The sequence below is a fragment of the Atractosteus spatula genome, chromosome 1 (genome assembly GCF_055471065.1).
Source record: "Atractosteus spatula isolate fAtrSpa1 chromosome 1, fAtrSpa1.hap1, whole genome shotgun sequence".
Lineage (NCBI taxonomy): Eukaryota > Metazoa > Chordata > Actinopteri > Semionotiformes > Lepisosteidae > Atractosteus > Atractosteus spatula.
The window spans coordinates 65,709,716-65,734,970 of record NC_142706.1 but is presented as its reverse complement, the minus strand read 5'-3'; the positions used below and the strand labels follow the sequence as shown (position 1 = coordinate 65,734,970).

At 35.5% G+C, this 25,255-nt stretch overlaps 1 protein-coding gene across 1 annotated transcript; it reads right to left on the bottom strand.

Moving 5' to 3' along the window:
• Nucleotides 1-615: 615 nt before the first annotated feature.
• On the bottom strand, nt 616-21,873 carry LOC148841607 (annexin A10-like). Its single transcript, XM_088923159.1, has 11 exons — nt 21,792-21,873; nt 20,450-20,544; nt 16,832-16,945; nt 5,273-5,363; nt 5,083-5,162; nt 3,829-3,882; nt 3,632-3,725; nt 3,093-3,188; nt 2,928-2,986; nt 1,892-2,014; nt 616-684 (listed from the first exon to the last, which is right to left on the bottom strand). Exons 1-11 carry the CDS (start codon nt 21,871-21,873, stop codon nt 616-618), a joined length of 957 nt encoding a protein of 318 aa, XP_088779285.1.
• Between the last annotated feature and the right edge of the window lie 3,382 nt (nt 21,874-25,255).

Below are 25,255 nucleotides of genomic sequence, written 5' to 3'. Positions count from 1 at the left end.
AGTGCAGAGCTTTGGAGGCACGGGGTTTAAATAATACACACAGAACAAGGGGCAGGTGAACATGATAATTAAACTAAAATACAAAAAGTGTCGGAGCGCCCTCTAGAGGAGGGATGACGATCGTGAAACCATTTGTCCGTTTAAAAATAAAACAATGGAAATGTTTTTTTCTGAAAGTTTATATCACTTACTGCACTTGCATGAAATGTTCCCTTTCAGTCAGCTTTTAGAAAATGAGACAAGAGAACCTACTGTAGTGTAAACCTGGTGTGAGCAATCTGACAGTTGGCTGGTTCGTTTAAAATGAGGAATCTTTAGGTGGAGGAGAATTTCATAGCGACTGAATAAGAATGACTACAAAGAACATTAGATATAATAAATGTTTATTCACACTCAGCTCTTACAGGTAATACTTCTTTTGTTCCACTAGACAATCATATCTAATTATGAAACATGAATTCTATGATGATGATTTTCATTTCAATTTCATTTTCTTTTTAATTAAAGCTTAAATTAATTTGTGACAGCCCCAAAAAACAGAATCATATTTTGGCATACAAATATGGATGTATGCATTTCAATACAATAGATAATTCTCTGTTGCTTTCCTGCTCTTCAATAGTCTTCTGCATCCCCAGCCAGAATTGCAATTAATGCACTTTCATAATGTCCAGAGGCAAAATGCTGAAAAGGTGTAGAACAGCGTTTATAATGCAATAAGAGGAACAGAATGCTTAAATTAGACATAGGCTGAAATGAAATAGTAAATTTGATATACAAATCAAAATTATTAGAAATGAAAAGCACAACAGAGAATGCCTCTGTTTCCTTCAAAACAGAAGACTGAGATTATTTACTGTGTGGTTTTCAATTATTAGATTGGTCAAAATTTTGATTTTTTTATCACTGATTTTGATTTTTCCCACTACTAAAACTGGTCTGCTGTAACTGTAAATTATAAAAGATGTTAAGTATTTTATGCAAAGAAAACCGAAGGGGTTCATTGTGGTCTGTCAAATTAGGTTCAGTCCATGAGAGGAGAAGCGACAGATTAGAGGGACAGGTGCAAATGAAACTCTTGAGAAAGTGCTGTCTAAGGTTTGGTTGATAATCCATTGTTTCATTTCTAATAAAGTTATTATACCTGAGAATCAGAAATGAATTTAATCATTTTTACTATGAAAATATTTGCTTTGTTTTCTATTATGTAGATAACTGTATTTAACAAAGGGGGAAAGCTCTGAATTTTACAATAACAGTAAACATTAAAGGTTAAATCTTACTTTCTAAGGCATATTTGCTATTCTTCATATTTACAACAGAACACATCTTCTGTGCTACAAACTTAGCTAATCTTTCAGTATGGATAACAAACTGATTTAATTAAATGCTTATTCAGCAACATTGATGTTTAAAGTACTTTAATGGCTACTGTTCACTGGTTTAAATCTAGAACTGTACTAATAACTGTACATTAGGAGTGTACTGCAGATCCACCATAAATTAAATTAGTTCCATGTAACGTATTTGAAAATTAATGTTATTACACCAACCTAATAGTGGCAGTGCTTTTATTGGCACAATGTAAAGGTCTGGAAGAATATTATAACACTTGTTTTATAATTGTCATTCGATCCACAAAAGGAATTATATTTATTAAAAGTCATTTGAATGTGTTGTGTGAATCCCAGAAGAAAAAGCACAATGTATTTCTGATTAAATGGATTCAAATGTTTTTAAAATCAAAATCTGTTAATAACAGCAGTACTTTTTCTAACTCCTTGTGTGTTATGACACAATTTACATTATAACTGGGAAAAATTTGAACTGATGTAATATCTGATTTTGTAATGCACTAAATAATAAATAATAGATACAATACATTTTTTACCTTAATATCATGGAAAAGTGACTTTCCATATCTTTCCTTGTACTTCCTTCTTATTTCCTTAAGATCCACTTCACTTCTTGACACCAGTATTCTGATAACTGTTTTATTGTGAAAACCATATTCCTAAAAAACAATCCAGGTTTAGAGTAAGAATATTAAAACAGCGTTGTTTAATTTAAACTTAAACTGCAATGTAATCTATTTTAGTTTGCATAGTAGGTTAAACAGTGGCATATTGATAGTTTTTTCTTATGCAACTTGTATGTATATCAGTTAACTTTTTGGGAGAGAATTAGTTCAAACCCTTAAAAGATCAAATAAATACATTTTAAGCAGGTAGTCTTTTCAGAGGCAGATGTAGGTGTATTCCTAATTATTGAATTGGACCTATTAAAGTACAACTTAGATACTGAGGTGAGCAGCAGTAGCTATTGGATCAATTAACTACTGTACTGTGGAGTAAATGGCCTGCTCCTGTTTTTAACTTTTGTTATGTTCTTAAGTTCATAGAAACCTTAGAAACCACAATATATTTTAAAACAGTGTATTGGGAGCAATGCCTCTTTTCCCAATAGTTTTCTAATAGTTTTCCTCCACCCATCCATATTATAACTGCTTTATCCAATACAGTGAAATGGAAGAGCTGGAGCCTCCCCCAGCAAGCAACGAGACCAAGGCAGGACAGACCCTCCAGTCCATCACATATTTTTATATTACTACATTTTAATTCTTATAACTTCAAGTTCCATTCCAGTAAGTTAGCATATGTCTAAGCATATGCAACAGGAAATTGTGTCTCTTACTGACATCCTTTTTTTATTCTTCTTCAATTCTAGTTTATCATTAATTGCAAAGAAAAACCTAAGTATAAACTAAGTGATTGCAGTTTGTATAATTAACCGCCAGGGGGCAATGGTGTCCATCTATTCCTGTGCTTCAATGTCCTTCATTTTCTCAGTGATGATACAGGGAACAGCCGACTATCCGTCATTATGAGATCAAGTCATATTAGTAGATAAGACGTTTGTGCACTTACATGAATGGCATTGTAGAGTCTGTAGGTAAAGTATGATGTTCTGTCTCGGACACAGAGAACTTAATCAAGAGAAAACAAAGGAAAACAAATCTAAGAAGCTGTCAATGGAATTGAAATTGCTAAACTATAGCACTTTTTTCATAAAATACTTTATTCTCTGCTTACCAACGGCCACACAAAGCTCCTGGAAGTACCCATCATAACACATACGAAGGGCGTCAATGATGTCTTGCCCAGAGATATTCTGAAATTCTTGAAAAACTTAAATTGTAAAAAAAAAGAAAATAGGTAGGTGCATTTCTTGTGGCACTGATATAAACAATTAAAAATCTTTCTTTTTCACCTTAACAGACAGCATAAGGTTATTGCCCTCTGGACAGTTTATCCAGTTCATCATACAATATGGATAAATAAGTGACAGGAGCTATACATTAGAAAGGTCACTTGTTTTCTTTGCATATTATTATACTTTAACCTTTGTGTAAGTATCTGGAGTCATAAATGAAAAATTGAAAAATGAAAGGCAATCTTGTTTTCCCAATTTATACTAGTCATTCCAAAACTCACTTAATCATTCTAAAATCTTAATCTGACCAGGTAATTTTATGCTCTTAAGCGTTATCTTTTCTTGCAGTTTCCTTCTAGCTAATCAAGCACTGATAAACATTTGTTCCCACATTTTTAATGGCCTAGTTTGTCATTACCCATCCACAGCTGCTGATAACTCTTACTGCACAGGATCATTTGCAGCATAGTTTTATGCTCTCCTGTTTTTTGCTGGCATGCTTCCCACAGAACCTGCAATGTAATAAGAAACACTAGTTATACCTCTACTGATGGTATTCTTGAGTGCTAAAAAAGCATAATATTAAGATGACTCCATTATAAATATTTTATTTACCATAGCATCCTGAGCAGCTGTGCCAGGATCAGCATAAGCTTGATCTCTGACACCCTGTAGAAACAGCATATTTATTAATATTGTTCAAATCAGTATTGCATATGAATGCAGATCATGACATGAATATACTGTATCATACTGTACTAGTGCTTTTTGGAATTTTACTCTTACTGTCTCAAAGATGTAGATGGATTTTTTAAATAAACAGAATTGTAAAGTTCTGCAAAATGCAATATATATATATCACTCGTAATATAATGGGCTTTCCGTGCAGTTTGGAAAAAACACAGCCCTTTTGTGACCATTCATATTTTAACTGCTTTTTCCAATACAGGTCTATCCCAGCATGGAATGGGAGTAAGGCGAGGTACACGGGACAGGATGCCAGCCCATCACAGGGCACAGACACACACACCCTCACACCAGGGCCACTTTTCCCATAAGCCAATTAATCTACACATGTCTTTAGACTGTGGGAGAAAATTGGAACACCCGCCTACCCCCCCTATTTCTAACCACCTTTCAAAAACATTATAGTCACTATGTTTCTTCACTGTGACAAACAGGTTTTTGGAAATGTGCTATAGTGTGTATGTAATACAAATGTATTATAACATGAGCAATAAACACACAGAAGAGTGAAAATGGAAGTGCTCTTTCATTAAGCAAAATGGAAGAATTCCACTATCCTTTTTTCTAACAACATCAATTTTATTTCACTAAACTAAACTAAACTAAACTAAACTAAAAATCTTACAATGAGTACTGCTGCAACAAGCCATGCAATTTCTACTGTATTACAAACATTCTCAAAACAGTGATTGTCTTTTATCAATCCAAACAAGTGGATGCTGGATTTGCATAATAATTTCACCCTTCTTTAAAAGACTGCTCTCACCAACCCACAGAAGGAAAAAGCCCACCCCCCACAACATACAGTGAAGGTGGTGAGTCATGACTAACTGAAGCCACAGATTGGGAAAACATGGGACAGTCACACGTGTATACTTACATACCATGTACACAAACCTGGACTTCCCCCGAATTAGCAATGTCCCTGATCTCAACTATCCCAACTATCCCAGACAATTTTCCCATCTATCCCAGCATGCTCTCCTGGGGCTGACATTACCGGCCAGCTGCTTGTCTGCTTGTTGCCCCATCACTGCTTGATGAGGGCGCTACAGTCTTTATCTTACACATATTCTAATTGATGTGTCCACCTAATCAATTAGGTTTAATTGGAAGAAGTACCTGGGAAAGGTTAATCAGCATATCACGGAAGTGTCCAGATGTTTCACTGTAGATGTCTTCTTGAAGATCACTCTTGTATTCTATTTGCCCAAAGAAATGCTATTACAAGTTATTTTCTATTTAACAACTACAGGTAATTTAAGTGTTTTTGATGCAAATTGTGACGGTGAAAAATAAAAATGCATAATACCCATGTAGTAAGCTTCTTTGATCCTGAAGATCTCTTCATTTGTTCTGGAAGCAAGAATATCAATGAGGCAGTTTTCCTCTGTTTCTTCACCCTACAAAATCAGTACAATAAGAAAGAAAGGCAATCATGACAGTTAAGCAAGAAGAAGCTTAATGCATTTGAAACTCTGTCCAATTAAAACATAAAAGTTGGAACTGTTGGAAAATAGAGTCTACAGTACTTTAATTTCACAGGAAGGACACAGAAATGAGCTTTAACTTTCTTTTCTATAGCAGTTCCGATTTATTTTACTCTGTTGGTTACAAGGTTTAAATAATTGTATGAAACTCAGCATTAGCAAACTACTTTAAAAAAAGACATATTAAAATTTTGTACAATTCTTAAAGTGGTTTGTAGGGGGCTGCGCAACATAGCATATAGATAGTTGGTACAGTAAATCTTTGGACTTATTAGTGGCAGGTGGCAGGTTCAAGTCCCTGTAGCAGACACTGCTATTACCCTTAATGTAAGGTACCTTACTTTGGTTTGTCCAGCCCACCCAGTTATATAAACTATATTATAACTTTGACATAGCTATAATATAGTGTATATTGCTGTATCCCAGAGTGGGGGGTCAGCTGTTCTCACTAGGTCACTTGTTCTCACTTGTATGGACCTTTTCTATCAAGTACTTTGTATGTGACAGTGGATAAAGCTCAGAAACAGAAGAAGTGGTTGCAGTTACAGTATAGCCGACCAGCCACTTATTAATGGCTATTTACAAATTAATTACTTTACAAAAGTCACAGGGTGGGTGATTAATTTAATTAATGGTTAACTAGTAAAGTAGAATTTAGAATTTTTTTTCTCACATAGGTGCAAATAGGTATTTAAAGAGTGTTTATGGGGGGAGGAGGGGTTGCAGATCCTTGGACCACCATTGGTGAGATGGAAGATCTGTCAAATGCCAGTAATAAAAAAAAGCCAACTAAAACTGACATCTTTTCAAAGCTGCAGACCCTCAGTCTCCTATAAAGGCTAGAGCTTTACAAGGATACAGAGCTTCTTCACATAGCTTTATACTGATAATCTCGTCTGATTTCCAGATCCAGAGGTACTGTATATTAGATCCTGAGAAAATCACAACCTCATGCAGAGTTCACGGCAGGTACCAATTTTCACAGAAGCATTTTTTTTAAATAATATGTTTTTGTTTACAGTATGCAAAAAAATAAAGTTTAACCTTAAACCACAGAGGGTAGTAGTCTCAACTAATAAAAATGCAAACACCATGTCTAAAAGTCTTAATGATTAAAAAGCAGTAGAGATTTGAATGTTTGGGAGTTGTATATTGTCGGATATCAGAAGGGCAAGCCGTGGAATGACAAGGAGAGCAGTAGAGACCCTATGTGTAGCGGTAAAAGGGGCAACACGGAGGTTATCCTCAGGGGCTCAGGCGATGTCGGTAAGAAACCTATGCCCTCAGGCTTCGGACAGGAGCAACCTGGTGCTAGGTGGGTCTCAGGACATCCGTACCCTCAATGCTGAGCGAGGAGCAGAGCAGACACAGGAAGTAAATAGGCTACACAACCAGACACACTGGAAAGACATGAATAATCACAGGGAACTAGGAACAGGACAGAAGTAGATTGCCCCTATAGGTGTACAGGGTGTGACATACAGTATATCCCATTAAAGCTGAGTATTATTCTATTGTTCCTTGTGTTTATTTTTATTGATTATCGTTGAGCTGTTAAAATCTACCCTTATGCCAAAACACTACACCTTCGTAGCTTCAGCAAAGAAGGGGAAAATTCACAAGTACCGCCTGGCCATTTTTGTGAGGTTGGGAAATCTTATTTGTAGTTCTTCATGAAGTAGTCAAAAATACTGTAGGTATTGCACTGCATTTGCATAAAATCTGAATTATTCCAATTGAACCTAGCATTTCTTGATAGAGCCTGATATAGCATCCAGCTTGAGGGTATTCAAATTTATACTATATGCAGAGCAGATTCTTAACTATGCCCTTCTTCAAATACCAAGTCATATAATTAAAATTGTTTACAATCTAAAACACAATAAATATCTACTGCAAACATTTCTGTTTTGACACACCACATAGCGAATCTTTTTAAAAAATGTATGGAGAAGGTTACTGGTTAGCAAAATGAGTGCATTTTACATTTTACAATGTTTTAAGGAGGAGGTGGTAACTAAAGTGCCATTATCTCAGGGGCTTTCAATGTAAATACTTTATATAACAGATGCCCCTGACAACCATACATTCTAGAGGACATTCAAGAGTGTCCAATCCTGGTCCCAGAAGGCTTGTGTGTTTGCCGTTTTTTTCAAGGTCTCTTTAAAGCAGCAGCACCTGAAGAACTGAGGAAAGCTGTTAAAGTAGTCTAGTTAAACCACTAACCTGTTAGGAAAGAGACATAATGTTTTGGCTGTGGAGCCTTCTTCAGGTGTGATCCACAGGTTGTGTCTCTTTCCTTTTCAGCACAGAATAAACTTTTACCTATTCCTTTGAAGCCTATGCATGCTGACGCAGCTCCCTATTTGAACTTCACTATTCAGTTACAGTAGTTTAGCTCATTCCAAGCCGGGCTAAATTCCTGCTGCCCTCTAGGAGTATACATAGTTGAGTTCACATTGTTGTCTTCTTCTCTTCTGTAAAGGTGAGGTGAGTTGATCAGGGGTTGTTAATCCTGAATTTGTGTCTGTATTAAAAATAAATGTACTGTTTTTTCAAGGACAACCAAAGATTTGGAGGACAACCAAAATGCAACCAATTATGCATCAGGGGGCTGGGATGTATCTGATGTAACTTTTACAACAGTGCAAAAGCAGAAATATGACATCAGTTAAAATGTAACATGTTTTAAAAATATTAGGGAAAAAGAGTTTGGTTCACTCAGTGGATACAATTCACTTTAAGCTAGCACATGAGATAATGTAACACCTGGTAGCAATGACCTTTCATTCATGGTTTTCTGAAGGTCTTAATTTCAGGTTTGCTGAATAGTTTACTCCACAGATATGAAAATTATCTGCTCAACATACAGTATGGCCACTGATCTCAACTATAATGTGGAGAGGACCATTAATCTTCAATAACAGTTAAGTCCAATACAGGGTTGCAGTGAGCCAGAGTCCAACCCTGTAAACATTGTATTAAAAACCCTGGTTCACACACATGACAATTTAAAAGCCCCAATTAACCTAGACAGCAAGTCCTTGAAGGATGGGAAGTAATTGGTGAAAACACACAAGGGCAACTGGTAACCAAGCAATGTATTGTACTATCTTGTCATTGCTCAGCTTATCCTTCCAAATGTAGCAGCTGAGATGGGGGGGAACTGGCTAGGGATGCCATTGTGAGGCGAATGACCACTTGGAAACAGAATTTAATGGCTAAGATGGGAGTAAATGAGAAAATTGCCATGAGTGAACCACATCCCAGTCACTCCACGAAGCTGGGCTGAATACCACAAGAGTGGCAGACCTGCCTCAAATCCCACATGACGTTTGCATAGAAACATTGAAATGACACTGCTAACATGTGACAAAAGGTTTTGTGAACAGATCAAACAAAAGTGGTCTACATGCAAAGAATTTAGTTTGGAACAAACCAAACACAACACATCTCCCTGTTAATTGTACAGCACGGTGATGGTTACATTATGTTATAGTTCCACTTGTCAAGTAGGAAAATGGATGGAATAAAGTACAGGGAAATTAGAAAGGAACAGCAGCTCCAGTCTGATAAAACTGAAATGAAAATTCACCTTTCAGCAGAACAGTGGTGCAAAGCACACCGTCATAGATACACTGGAATAAATTAATAAAAAGAAACAGAATATTCCTGTGAGGTCCAGACTTGAATCTGACAGAAAATCTGTAGCAATATTTGTTATCAGTGATCTCTAACCAACTTGACAAAGTTGGATGAGTCCAGTAGAAACATATGCAAAAAGATTTGCAGCTGTACTTGTAGTCAAAGATGCTTCCACCAAGTGTTGACTCAGGGTGTGAATACTTATTAACTTAATAAGTATTAACTTATTTGTTTCACTTTATGTAGTTTTTGTGGACATTTAACCTCTTTCATCCACCCATCTGGTTTAGCAATCAGGTTTTGATTAAATTTAAATCATTTGTAATTTAACAAAATTTCCCCCTGACCTTTATTAATCATGACCTCCTTATAATCTCCATCTATGAACTGGCTTCATCACTCTGTTCTCCTCTCCACTAATAGCCGATGTGTGGTAAGCGTACTGGTGCACATTGTCCTCCCTCGCATCATCCCGATGCAGATGGTGGTTGTGGAGGGGAGTCCCCATTACCTGTAAAGCGCTTTGAGTGGAGTGTCCAGAAAAACACTATAAAAGTGTAAGGAATTATAAAATGCAAAATCATTGGAAGGGTCTGAATAATTTTGAAAGGCTCTGTGTGGCCATTGGAACAAGTCAGACCTATCTCAGTCTGTGGTATTTTTCATCAAGTTTATATACTGTAGTTCCGGGCAATATAATGATTCTTCTCATTATTTCCTGTAATGAATATTGTTTTTATTTATACTGTCAATAGATTTTTTCTGTCTATAGAAAACAATTCAGCAAGCTTCCATCACAGGAGTGTCCTTTTTTTGCCAACAGAATGTAAATCCATTGCAACTACAGTTCACTTAACAAGATACTGTAGATAAAGACTTAGCAAGTGTGAGCATTCCTCCAATGAAAATGAAACTTTTTTTTGACTGAAATAAGAAGTGTTTTGGCATATTTTCTATTCTTTTTTTTAGTATCCTCCTAATGAAAATGATCAAAGTAGATTAAATTGGTGATAGGTTTTTGTATTGCACACTTACATACTGTAACATCACATCTGTGTGAAATAAATCCTTTTCATTGTGCAGAAAAAATAAACATGGAAAGAATAATTCCCTCCTCAGACAGAATTTGCATTGATCTTGTAGCTTTTCAAACATCAATAGATCTTAAACTATATTTTTAAAAGCAGGCTCTGAGATTACTTCACTTGAACTATATAGGTTTCTGAACTGAAAAATAATAACAGCAGTTAGAATGAACAGTTTCAGACAGCCTTCCTATTCTGTAGTTTTTATATTTACTTTTATTTTTATTATATAATTTTGTTTGATATATTTTTAATTATTTATTGTTTTAATATTTTTAATGTATTAATCATTTGTAAATATCAGTAATCTAATCTTAGCAGCTTGTGATTTTACACCACTAAAACTGTGTCCTGTGGTCTACTCTCCAATTACAGGATGAGAGTGGAGCTGGAAACAGTAATTAGCAGTTTACTTTACACTTTCCAGCTGGTTTAATTTCAGAAGCATGGTAGGACTGTAGTCTACTCCAACACAAACAAAAGCAATAAAAGCCCCAGAAATGGAGAGGAATATATACTTTTTATATGTTTAAGAGCTCTTAAAAGTGTTTGAATGGTAGCGTATATACAGTATATACTGTACTGTTTCCCCCATTTCTAAATGTGTGGGTGGCCTGCCCCCCATGGCACAATGCTTATGATTTGATGACTCATTGTAAAAGCACACAATCTTTATATATTTCTCCTTGTATTACTGTTATTCTGGTGGCTCTGCTTTACAACTGAAGAAAAAGTAAATAAAAATAGTGGGTTCATAACCTTGTCATTTCACTACTACTATAGCTTAATTCAACAGGCACATTTGGACTATATGCTCAATGAATCGAATGTGAACTGTCATGACAGCGGTCTAAAAAGTACTGTAATTCAATATATTTTTTATTAGATATTTAGTTTAATTCAGAAAAAAATACGCTTTTATAGGCTTCAGTTACCATCAACACAAGATAATTCAGTAAGCAAATATGTGAAGATTGAGCTTAACTTTCTTAAGAACATTCTATGGCATCCGTGTTTGAATATTAAACAGACACCTGTGGAAATCAGAGCAGTAGTATTAGCAGTATTTAAAGGATTTGATCTGCAAGTGAATCCGGGTGTAAGGCTGGTTCATGGCTCAGTAATCATGGAAGGGACCCTATGTGGGTCCAAGGTCACGACAGTGAACAAGGGAAATCCAGGGCCAGGGTCTAGAGATGAGCAAGCTCCAAAGCCAGAAGGAGGGTCTAGATTCAAGGTCCACAGGAACACAATCCAGAAGTCCAAGTTGAGAAACAGGCCAAAAATCCAAAAAACAGTTTAGGAGTCCAGGAAGAAAACAAAAGACCAGGGGCTGAGAGCACCAAACTGAGGAAAACCAAACCAGGAAGCCACAAGCGGACAAAACTCAGGGAAAAAAGATGAGGCAAACGATGAACAGGGAAGAAAACAGGAGTAGGAAACAGATGCAGGAACAAGGGAAGAATGTACTGAAGGCTAGATCTAGAGCTCAGAGTAATGGCAACAATACTGACCACTGTTTGAATAATGAACAGGGTTTTAGTAGGCTTCAGGAGGGGAGGCGTGGTGAGCTAGGGACAGTAAGTGAGCAGGAATTGACTACTGACGTCTGCATGGTCTGCACTTCTGCTGCGCAGTTAGAGCAGGCACTAGAGGGTGGGGTGCCCTCTGGCGGCGAGATGGTGTAACGCAGAGAGTCATTAGCATTGCAGTGAAAACCAATTCCATAATAGCAATTAATTGCTATTAGGAAGGAAAAAAGAGATGTTAGTCAGAAACCACTGATACAACTCTTTCAACAATCACAAGACACTCATGGAATTGAAAATTGCCTGTGCAGTGCCCATTCACAAGAAGAAAACAAAACTGAACCATGAAAATAAAGACCAATAATTCTGACTTCTATTACATGTGACGTTATGCAAACAATTATTAGACGTAATTAGATCCTAGATATGGAAATATGGAGATAGGATCCTAAGGAATAGTCAACACGTATTTAGAAGTGCCTAATTTAAAATTATCTGATGAATGTATTACAGTTCTTTGAGCAAACAAAAGCATGTAATAAAGTTCCTCATAAAAGACGATTTCTCAAATTACAGTCAGTAGGCATTCAGACAAATACTTGATTTGGAGTGGTGGAATTTATTGGAATACCTCAGGGATCTGTAATAGGACCCCTACCCTAACAATTATCAATTATCTAGATTCTGGTATAGTTAGTCAACTAGTCAGGTGCATAGACAATACTGATATTGATATTGAAGAGGATTAACATTCATTGTAAAAGCAGAACATACAGTTCAAGACTGGGCAAACACCAGACAGATGATGTAGGCAACATCAAGTTTTTTTAGGTAGGTAGCAAAAACATAAACTATAAATACTGCATAAAATGGGAAACACTGAAATGGAAGATAGAAGATGAGATAGAAGAGGTCGCTTCTGAAAAAAATATACACTATAGAAAAGATATTGCTCCTCTGCAATTTGCCCAGAGAAGAGAAACCAGATGCATTACAGAAGAAAGGCCGACTGTATATTGACAGGCAGAAATAATGTACTTTTAGTCTTTAATAGAGACATAAAAACTAGTCTCAAAGGCATTAACAATGTCAAACCAGGGGCTTCTTTTGAATAAACAATGAAACATGAAAAAGGAGATTCAAATGGAAAATACAGTATGTGGAAGTGCAGTTAAGTGGGAGAATGCAAACCATCTTTCCGCCAAGGGTTGTGGAAGTGAAACAAGCGGGTCAGATCGCTGAGCCTTTTACTCTGGTTTTCTTCAAGAAACAACCGGACCAGTCCCTGGATCATTAATTTCCTTACCTAAATGGTCAATCCAAACAGGCTGGATGTCCTCCCCATCTTGTTTGTAACCATTCATATGTTCTTATGTCATTAAACCCTGACTACAGAGTTTCAAAGAGATCGGTAGATTCTGAACAAGGGTGTAATCAACCTGCCAATACCCATTCTAATTTTTGTTCAAGAAAAGAGCAAATTGGAAAAAATGCAAAAGGTTATTGAGAACTAAGGCCAGTTTCCTTACCAGGTTTGTTTTAAAGCAGATGAGACAGCAGCAGACTTTATACTACTGATAGTATTCTTACCTTTCATTTCACATTAATGGATTATTATGTTTTAGTCAGTGGTAATGCATCCTTGTCCTCACTCTACATATATTATATATTATTTCCCAACATTATTTTATTGGTTCTCCTAAAACATTAAAAAATATCTGACCTAGTAGACCATACAACTACTTTACCACAACATTGCAAGACTGTTATGACAATGGTACGTACGTGTTAGACAGTTAAACAACATGACAAGTGCATGCGGGATGTGTGATATACACTACTGTAACATACTGTATGCATCTCAGCATCTCATAAGTTCTAGACAGAAGTTTGATAGGATTCTCTGTGTTAGTCACAATTACATAGCCGGATCTGTTTTATAGAGTGTTATGATACAGACTCAAAGTGAGAATAATTCAAGGTGACAATTTTCACCCAGTATCATGTGGTCTTCCTGCAACATAGCACCTTACCAATCCAATTTTCGCCTCTTTGGCTGTTAGAAAGATGCACTCTGAGCATATAGATTTGACAGTGATCATAAAGTCCAACACGCAGTAGACTTAGGACATACAGTAGACGGTAGCAACAAAAGCAAAAAATTAGCAGGAATCTGAAATGCTTAGGTTGTAAAACAGGAATAACACATGGAAAAGTTGACATCTCCGTTAAGGCAAATACTGTATCTATTTAGTGAATATTTCACAGATGACCACAGTGACTGCCTGAAAATTATGTCAATAATGTTGAATTGCCTTGCTTGATAATTTCAGAAGAAGTAATAAGTAAAAAGAAGTAAAGACATTTGAAAATAAGTTATTTTTGATATTCTCACTCAAAAGTACAGATGAAAATATAGATTTGTTGCAAAAATTAGTATTTTCCTGAGCCACCCACTCCCATGAGAAAAATAACAATTCAGCAAAAGCATAACAAAATAAGTACTTTTTATCTTTGGTCACACAATGTATTCTTTTGGATAGGTTAGATATTTATTTAAAACTAGTCGAGAATGGTAGCAAGTGCACTATGTCGATCTCTGACCTGGGAATGTCTTTTATTACAGAAAAGAATGGTTTACTTTTGATTTTTCTCACCTACCAGTGCCATTCTCTAAATTACTAAAATGACACTTAAATTCCTCTTACCTTTGGTTCAACTGAACTAATATATCATGCTACAGCAATCCTTAAAAATCAATAGCTTCTCTATAGGTCAAGAGGTATTACTGAAAAAAAAACTCCACACTGGATACTTAAGGGAGATTTTAAAGTGCTCACGTAATCCTTTCAGTATAATATTAAATAACCACTACTTTGGACCCCAAAATCATTTAATATGATACACTTATTTTAGCGAAAATTGGAATTGGATTTTAAATTGCTTATGAATGTAAAACATGTCCCTGTCTTTTGAAGGTGAATCACTCTTGCTGTTCTTAAAAGGACCAAAATATCACAGGAATGTGACATTGACTTGACTGTACATTCTGAGGTCAAGCAAAACATAATCCTCTATATATATACACCGAACACCAACTTTGTATTTGACAATTGTTTTCTTTATTGACCATGTTTATTTATTTAATGTAGAATTAGATGGGGTGCCTTTGTATTAGAGGTCATGGGGCTTTGTTCTGTAATATACTTGGTCCATTCAGGCAGAGCAAGTATCTATAGAATCAAAAATGACAAGCATATATTTATACAGTATTTCTGAACTGATTTCTGATTTAAAAATGGCCTTGCAGGAATACAAATCTTTGGAAAACAACCAAATCAGATACAGTTATTTAGTGATCATGACCAGTAAATATAAATATTTAAAATTATATTAAGGTTTATATGAATTGTTAAATTCATAGGTTTATATGAATTATTAAATTAAAATTAATTCTGTTGGGGGTTAAAGTCACAGGATAATAATGTAATGTATTCTGCTAATTACAAAGAAGTATGTACTAAATCATAAATCCTAAATATAATTACATTTTCCAATACTCATTTTGTATATCTCTAAAGACACAGTATGAACTTTATGTAATTATAAACATTTATATAAATCACAAAGAGTAAAAACATCAAACTGTAATAAGACTTCTGAGAACTTTGCGTAATTTACACCCCAAGTAGATACCCATGGTAATGAGCTTGTACATAGCAGGAACAGAATGATTCAGAATTGGGTAAAGTTGTTGCAGAGTACCAGCTGATGGTGTAAAAGAAATTTAAACTGGTGCTAAAAGTGTTTTCAAACAGGGATTAGAAAATTAATGGATTTTGTGAGAGTTGCTTTGGCCCCAGTAAGGGTGCCTTCGGAGTGAAGGGGGAGAAGAGAACAGCAGGGATAACAAGAACTTTTAAGGATTAGATTTATTTTTAATTAAATACTGTGGATTTTGACAGAAAGAGCAAGTGCCCGGGCAACTGAAAAAGATGGGGTAGAGGAAGAAAAAGGAAAATTCACAAACATGGTAGACTATAGTTTGGGTGAGAACAGAAATACTTAATGTTAAGTAAGGTAAATAAGAGTGTGAATAAGAATCAGTAATTATGTCTGGAAACAAGTAAATCAGTATGTATATAAGTAAATATGTTAAATAAATGTCTGTTTCTGCTATTTGACTGAGAACCTCCTACTGTCATAAGAGTACAACTATCACTGCTGGACCTTGAAATATCAGATCTTCAAAAATGGTAAAATACTTAGTAAAATCTTCTAAAAAAAGAAACCCCTCCCAAAGTTTAATAACGTTATTTGCAGATTGATGGTTCTAGTAGATGGAAAACGTACAACAGTGTGGTTAGATGATAAATAGGCCTCCGTCCCTTCTATATATCCTTGTATATACTGTAACTCCACAAATTCTGAACGGTAATAAAATGCAGTTCTATGAGTGACATGGGTATATCACTCAAAGAAGAACAGCTTGGCCTCACACAACCCATGTTAAAAAAAAAACATTTCTACATGAACATAACCTTCAAGTATTGAATTGACCTTCAGGATCAATGTAATTGCCATTTGAAAATTTTTTGAAATGATCAAATTATCTCAGTCTATTGGTTCTCGATATAAAAATCACTTTCATTAACTGCTTATCCAATTCAGGGTCACGGTGGCCCAGAGCCTATTGCAGAAAACATTATAGCTCAACCCTGGAAGGGATGCCAGTCCATCACTAAGCACACACAGACACATACAGTACATGCATACTTATGCCAGGGCCAGTTTTTACAGAAGCCATTTAACCTACCAGCATTTCTTTGCAGTTTGGAAGGAAAAATGAGCAACTGGAGGAAATCCACACAGGGACAGCATGCGAATTCCATACAGATCGAACCCCTGGAATTGAACCTAGATCCCCAGTACCGCAAGGCCTCAATGCTAACCACTACACCACTTTGCCACTCACTACCTTAGCTGTATTGGTATTAGTTTAACATAATAATGTCACTGAATGGAATTTCGTATTCATCATTCTTTTAGCCATCTTGTTTTAACCAATGTACTTTACAATATCAAGATGATTAGTAGTAGATATAATAGGAAGTAAAGGTACCTTCAATGCATGCCATAACTCATGAGCATCATAGAATACAGGCGGATACATTAGCCCAACCATAACTTGCTTAAAGTGATGGGAAAAATTTTCTCGAAGATCAATGATCAGTTCCTGTGAGAAGAAAAACATAAAATAGGTCTTTAAGTCCATACCAGATGTATTTAAGAATAATAACCATAATGAATTTAATGATTTTAGCATGCGAAATGAAGAAAAATATGTAATCATGGATAAATTTTTATCTTCTTATATATCTTCTATATCTAAAGGAATGGTTTACATCAACAAATTTGTTAAGCCTTGTTTTTTGGTTCCTGCCTTTTTTGTTTTTTACTACTCACTGCTTCAAGCCTACTGCATATGAAATGTCTTACACCTGAGAAGAAATTAATTTAGCAATTATGCAAGTGTGTGATTTTTCATGTGCTGTGCCATAGTCCTGCTTCTGTGACAAGAGAACATGGAATTTCAAAACTGCATGTAATTACCCAATCAAATGAAACTACAAAATAAAACAGAAATTAGATTGTATTCAGTGATAAAATTATTTTTCACCGAATACCATCACTGAATGTTTGAACCTGGCAAATATGGAAGCCAAGGTGAGATTATTTTTTACAGATTAGTTTAAATATTTACAGATAGGAGAATCAAATTTAGTCTCGGACATCTGTTGGCTGAGGCAACAAACCTCTGCTGGCAGTGTTGAGCTGAGATAACCATCAGACAAACATCTGTTAGTGGAAGCTACTGTAGGGGAAGTGAAAAGGGTATCTTAATATTGTTATAATGGCTCTGTACCTGCATATACAGTATGTTATATCCCCACATATCTACATCAAAGAAGACTACTTATAATGCTTCACCTGTTTATTAGCCAGACTACATCAATAGAAACATTAAATGGTAAAAGTGAGAATGTAAAGTATTACTGACGGTAAATTTAATACCCCCTTCTCCAGCCTCACCCAATATAAAATTTCACAGTATGTTTAAAAATGAGAATCACATTATGTCAGAAAGATGTTTTCATTATTGTACACAGGATGAGAGTTTTCCAAGTTGGCTGCTCAGCAGATTTTGGGAGGGTAATTATTCAGGAGTTTATACTGGTTCCGTATTCCTCATATGATTGGAAGAATCTATACTTCTTTCACCTCCCCAAGACACTTAATTGAGAACAGTGGCAATACGGGGAACAATCTGTCAACAAGAAGTATGTGCAAATGTCTGAAAATGATTATGTTTCATACATTTTTGTCTAAGGCTAATGAATTAAAAAATACCATCTCCACAAAAAAGCTCATTTACAGCTTGCTCAAATGTAACAAAAATTATGTGTGTATAATTTGAGTTTATATATATATATGTTCAGCTGCATCCAGAGGCTTTCACCTCTGCTAGAGAACTGTGCATTCATGTAAATGAAAGTAAAAGAAGGAATGTAATCCTTTCATCAAAAAGGACCAGCCTGCTGGGTGAAAAAAGTGGTAAAATCCTTTCTGCCTCTAGACCATGTGAAGGTACTGTGCTATTGCATATATATATTTTTATAATAAATATTTATATGTACCCAAACAAAGATTCCTGTTTTCAATGATGTAGAAGACACTCTTAAAGTTACATTCACCCTGACTATTTTGTATAATTTTTCAAGTGCTTCATTTTTTTATTTCTAATCAGTCATTATTTTAACAACATAAGTAAAATTTGAGGAATCTGAATGGTGCATTGCACGGTTTTAATAGCATCCCTTTGATTTTAAATTATTCACTTTTAACTATATACAGGTATCATAATCTGTTTAATTATTTTTTAATAATAACCTTGACTATTGTGTTTCATTTCTTTAGTTATAATAAATACTATGAATAATGACATAAATTCAAGGAATCAGTTTTTCTTCTTAAAGATTATTTTAGCTTTAAATTGATCATCTCCAATTCCTCATTCCCTTCCTGTCTGATCTTCCTAAAATATGGAAATTACAAAGCAAAACTGCCTTAAAGCCTATTCAGCCTCACACAGAACTGAGTTATAACACATAATGTTCGGTTAGAATATTTTTTTTCTTGGCAAATTCTGAATGAAGAAATTGAGTCTTTCTGAAATTAATTAGTGATTAAACCTAATATTTTAGCCACAGCTTTTGAAGCATGTCTCTCAACAAAACAAACATTCTGTGATTAACTTTGATTAATTATAACCTTTCTTGTGACATTAATTTTATGTTCCAGAATAAACTATATTTTTTAATCTGTACAAAATCTAAACATACATTTGACTGACTCTTTGGCAGCATAAATGTTCATGTTATACACTGCATTGTTGCAATCATAGGTTTTTGATTCAGTGTTTTTTTTTTCTTTTGTCTCTCCTCTTTAGGAGTCTGTTTGCCATTATACAGTAGGTGGGGGAGGGGAGGGTGGGGGTGTAAGAGGGGGGTCTTTTATTTTGTTCTGGTTTCTGCTTGTTGTTATTTTAATTGTTTATAAAAATAAATAATAAAAAATTAAACTCATGTAATTATTGAGTAGGTTTAATTTTATAATGATTCTCTGCAACATGACATGACTGCAAGTTTACCATAGAATACAGTATGTCCCTACTTATAGTTTTGTTCATGAAAACTGGCAGAGGTTGGAGACAGTAAACCTGACTTTCTTGATGTAATCTGCTGCCCTGGCTGTCAATATAATTGATTTATGATTTAGTGAACAGCTTGCTAAAAAGGAGCTCATACAAAACTTTATAATTAAAAGACATTGGAAAATATTGTAAATAATAATTATAATAAAACTAATACTAATAATACTACTAATAATAATAACAGTAATACATTTTCAACTTAAATCTTCTATGAATATGGCCATTGTTTCTCTGTTTGGTATTAATTCACATGTATTGTTTCTGAGTTTCACAAAGCAATAAAGTGATTTAATTTCTCAAAGGTAGAAATAAAAGCAGAAAAGAACAACTAAAACAGAAATTATTTAGTTTTTCATTATTTCTTATTATTTTCTTATTTCTTATTTCATTTTATTTAAATTTTCGTATTTATTTCTATTTCTGCAGTTCCACACAATGCAGTTCTGAGCAGTTGATGGCATTTCATTTCTTTAAGAATCATTTTTTAAAGAATTTTTTTTTATTTCCAGAAACAAAATTACACTCTTAATCACTTATGATACTTGTGAATTGTATTATAAAGTTGATCTTATGCACTAGCTTTCTTCCACCTCTGTGTCTTTGTGTACATTTATTTCATATTACCAATCAAATCCAAATAGTCCTGTATTAAGCAAGTTTTTTCAAGTTTGGAATTTTCAAATAATTTTTAAACCTCACTACTATGATTAATCTTGGAAGACGTCTGCTCAACTTGTGGTTGGGCTTTCCTCTGAAACATCAGAGCTGTTCATCATTTTACATTACAAGTCTTATTGTGGCTTGCAGAAGACTTAATCATCGCTGGATAATGACATAAAATTGACAAAGTTGGACTGCAGGGTTCAACCTGCCTTCCAAATGGGCACCTCAACTATACCAAAGCAAATTCCCTCAGTAGCTTTGCTTTGTCGTTGAAGTAATAAAGTAAATAAAAATTCTTCTTACCCGACCATACATCTCCCTGTAGGCCTCAGCAATTACTTGTCTCTGTGCATTACTGCGTTGAGTCAGAATATCAATCAGTACATCTTTATTGCATCCTGAACATAAAAAAAGAATCCCACACTAAATAATGCTTAAAATGTAAATATTTTTATTACTGATTTTTAATGTCTATATGATTCCACTTTGCCAGATTTGATTACAAGGGTGTGTTCTACTCCAATTAATTTAACATCCAGAGATATTTTAGAGATCTGGAGCCATGGATGTCCTGGAATTTTCTTAAACAAAATTCCCCAAATCTCCTTAGTTTCAGAATCACATAACAGCAAAATAATGTATTTTAGTCTTTTCAACTGCTACAATACTCTACAGTGCAAAGCTGAAGCTTTTGATTGACCTTTGAATTTTCTCCTTTAAGTCAAAAACCACAGAGTTTGCTCGACCTTTGAACTTTCTATCAACCATATACAGTATCTCATCTATCTTCCTTTTACCACTTGTAAATTATTGCAAAGATTTATTTATTATAAAAAATTATCCCAAGGTATTTTCCAAGGGCATGGGAATGTGCTTTCTTTAAAACGAGATGGCTTAATGGAATTATAACAAAGTTAAAAGAAAGAAATTCAGAAAGAATGTTAGATCCCAATCTTGCACACTTAACAGCATATACACAGTACACTAAATCTCACAATTGGGACTTCCTGCAGTACAACTCTTTTGTATCCCTCACTCCATCCTATCTAAAACCCTCGCAATACAGAGGGAGTGTCTGTGTAGCCTCACCCTTAAAATGAGGCTGCCAAACTCCCTCGACTGTGCGAGCAATGTCAACTATACTCTACACATCTCGTCTCTCACATTTATTAGGATCTAACCAAACTACTGAACTGTTTGTTATCCTACCAACCTGAGGGTTGCTAAAATGGAAATATTTGTAAAGGAACACATTCATATTTATAAAACATTCAATACATATAAATGTATTTTATATTTAAAAAAATATTTGTCACTTCTTGACATTACATATGTTTCAGTAGTACATCCAAACCCTCATTTAAAGAACTGCAAAGGCTTGATTTGAATTAATATTTCTTTTTTGGCTTACCTTGCCTGGCTGAATAAAACAGTCACAAGTCCAAAAGGACAGACTGTCAAATCTCCCATCTTTAAGAGGGACCAGCAGTGAATTTGTTATAGGGTGGAAGGAGGGTTGTGAAATGAAACTCATTAAAAACATATTTTCAGGTCAGCTACTTGAGTAGACACAAGTGGGTGAGATTAGGGTTTGACCTCCTCTTGAACTTTTGATAAAAACAATTTTATTCATTAAGTTGCTTACCCATACCTTGAATAGCTCCAAACAGCTCTTCTGTATCCCTGCAAGGGTTAAAATCTTGAGCTGGGTAAATTGTCCCTTGCATCTGTGATAAAAAGAATACAGTTTGACCACACTTTTCTAAACATGAATTACAGTATAGTGAAAATAGATTCCAATTTCTTAAGTATTCAGGGCTATGTATGTCAGATTTTGGGGGTTTAGGAACTTAATACCTGTGTCCTCAGGACACCAAAGTCTTTTTCACCAAAGTGCAAATTAACAGTAGTACAGTATGTGATGTTTTTATACTGTAGGTCCCTGTTCACACGAAATAATTATGTATGCAATGTCCCTTCTGTTGCTTATTGTTTGTACTGCTGTGTGTTCAGATGATCATTTTTAAATTACCCTATTTAGATGATTGTTACTTCTATTACTTTTCAGACATTAATGTTGACCCTGACCTTGGAGAGATACGTTTCCAAGTAATGCAGCCAGTGACTGCACTTCCCTAAATTGAAACAAATCCAAGCCATAGCAGACTCTGGGACTACAATCTACCTTGGAAAACTCTCTGCTAGACCCTACTCAATTTGACACTGAGGAAAAAAGTGAGGGGACTTGCGTACATAGTAATTGTAAAGAATGCCCAACTGTAAAGCCTCAATTCCATGAACAACAAAACATACTGTCGAAATCCAGGCTGAGGTCCAGCGCTAGCTCTTTTCATGACGCATTATTCTTTTTTATGACAGTGAGTTGAGACTTCCCCAAATTCTAGAAGATCCTGCGGGCCAAGATTGGAACCTGAGGCCCTAGAGCACTTTTAATCCTTCTCTCTTTGTTTAGCTAAGCCCCAAAACAAAGACAAAGAAAGGCAGGAAGAGGAAAAAAGCTGAGAAAAGGGGACTACTGTATTAAGGGTTAAAGGCAGGGCAGGGTGTCACTACTCAGACCGATGTATGCACCTCAGCCCTTTTCCACCTGGTGCTCCTCTTGATAAATAGGACATAGGCATCATCACTGGAAACTTCATTTGCAATCAAATGGAAGCACAGGTACAGGTGGCTAAAATTCCTGAATCTGTCCACTAGTTTTTAAATATATTTTCATTCTAGGTCTTAATAAAGTTTACATGCAGATTCCCCTGAGATTACACATAATGTCACCAACTGTTTCTGTAACTCCTACTGGTTACAATCCATGCTCATGATAGATTGACTGTTGTGACCACACTTTCAATATGCCACAGCTTGCTGTGATGTTGTGGACATATTATTGAAACTTGGGAATTGCATCTGTCCCACTTTCCAGCTGTCCTAAGTAGCCAAGAGAGGTTGATGTAATATGATCATTACAGGAAAAGTTGACTTGACTTCATCTAGATCCAATATCTGGGATACTGGGTAAAGAACCGTCAGGTTAGGCTTGAGGTTGAGATTTGAAACATCTTTTTAAGTTTTGTCCCTTGCCAAATGCCAAAATCAATTATGGGCCTTTCTGGGACTGATTGGGTACCATTACCATTTCATACCTGAGTTTATGGACCTAATTTAAACAAAACATCTCAACACAATCTGGTTGAGTCTCACATGACCACATAGACTTTGCAGACAAGAAACATACTTTAAGTGAGAATCCCATCTTTTTCATGCCTGGTTTTAGAGGTTTCTCCTCCAGAATGACACATCCAAAAGGGGATCAACGTAGAATTATCTCAAATGAGAAATGGGGCAGACCATCCAATCCCATATCTCAGCTGCAAGGACCTCCCAAAGAAACAATGTCAATTTTAGAGAATGACTACTACACCAGAAAATGGGGCAAGTCCCCATTTGAACCCAGGGCCCCAACACTGTGAGGTAGCAATGCTAACTACTGCATCACAGTCCCACCCAGATGTGTATATAGTTCCCTGTTCTTATGAGGTAAGTGTCAAGGTCGTCATCCCTCCTCTAGAGGGCGCTCCTACCTTTTTCTTTTTGTTCCAGTTTTATTTGTCCCAGCTGTGTCTTATCCCCTATTTCCTATTGAAGCACGGCGTCTCCGTAGTTCTGGGCTCAGCTTTGGAAGATGGACGCCCGGAAACCCGCCTACCACGGGGCATAGGCTTCATCACGGTGTCCTGACCTACCGAGTCCGGGGCTCGGACTGCCTCGTCCCGTCAAAGTTTTAACTATACTGTATGTATTCCTAGTTCCCTGTTCCCTGTGTTCTTCTTGGATGGATCTCCCAGCACCTGGACCTTGAACTTCCTTTTGGACTTGTTCGCCTGCGCTCCCCCCATGCACCAGATCACTGCCGTCACTACCCCCTGTGTTTCTACCTAGCCTGATCCTGCTGTGTCTTCCCTGATGACACCTCCCTACTCCAGTCACTTCAGGATTATACCGTCTCGCATAGTGTCTTTAACTACGCGTTTCACGGGAGTCAGAGACGACGACCATGACAGTAAGATTATATTAGGTAAGAACAAGGAACAACATACAATAATAAATTCATAAAATGGCAATAAGGTAAGTTAATGGCAATACGTCTTGCACAAGCAAGAAATGCAATGTACATGCTTCTCTAGACAGACCAAACTGCTCAGAATTAAAATATTATACAGATTTCATGGATACAAGACAGTGATGACAAAAAATGAAGATATATATTGGTATACTGTACATGTATAACCAATCACTTTGTTGTATTGAGAGTTAAGCACATTGATGCAACAGGGTGTACATGTGACTGAAGAATATAATTAAAATGATAAATTACAGATAAACAGATTGGTCTTGAGCTGGTAAAAAAAGCAGTCCAGATATAAAAATAGATACATGTTGATATATGTATTTGGATGTGTGAGACATTGAAAAATAATATAACATTTTGAGCACTTGGTATTTGGTTAATTTTTTTCAAGTTTAAAGTTGTAACTTCTATGGCAGATATAGTACAAAATACAGCTGAAAATCTTCTGCTTTCTGTTTTCATGCAATATCTATAGCATGTGTGGTAATGTATCTTTCTTCACCTGTATTTTTTAAAAACAAATGATTATTTCAGTTTAGTTGTAATGAGAACAGGGATAGTTTTAAAACATAGTCTATTTTAGAAAATGAATGTGCAGGAAATAAGCACAATAAATGTATCCATTGAAAAGAAAAGAGAAAAAAGCAACTTACATATCCAGCCGAAAACATCCTTTTTTAGCTTCCCTTAAAAAGACAGAAAGACGATGCTCAGTGAAATATTTAATGTTCTCAGCTTTTTTACTGTATTTTACAACCACACACCTTATTCCTTATACCATAAAATAAAATGTCAGTGTTAAACTCGTGAAGACGGAAAATATGCTATCAGACTACTGATTGTGAATCTTGGTCCAAATATTTATTCAGTCTACACCTGTTCCGCAACTTAACAAGAGACCTATTCATTATTCTTGAAGCATTCAACGTCATAAGTCAACGTCATAAGCACAAGGGCATGTTCTT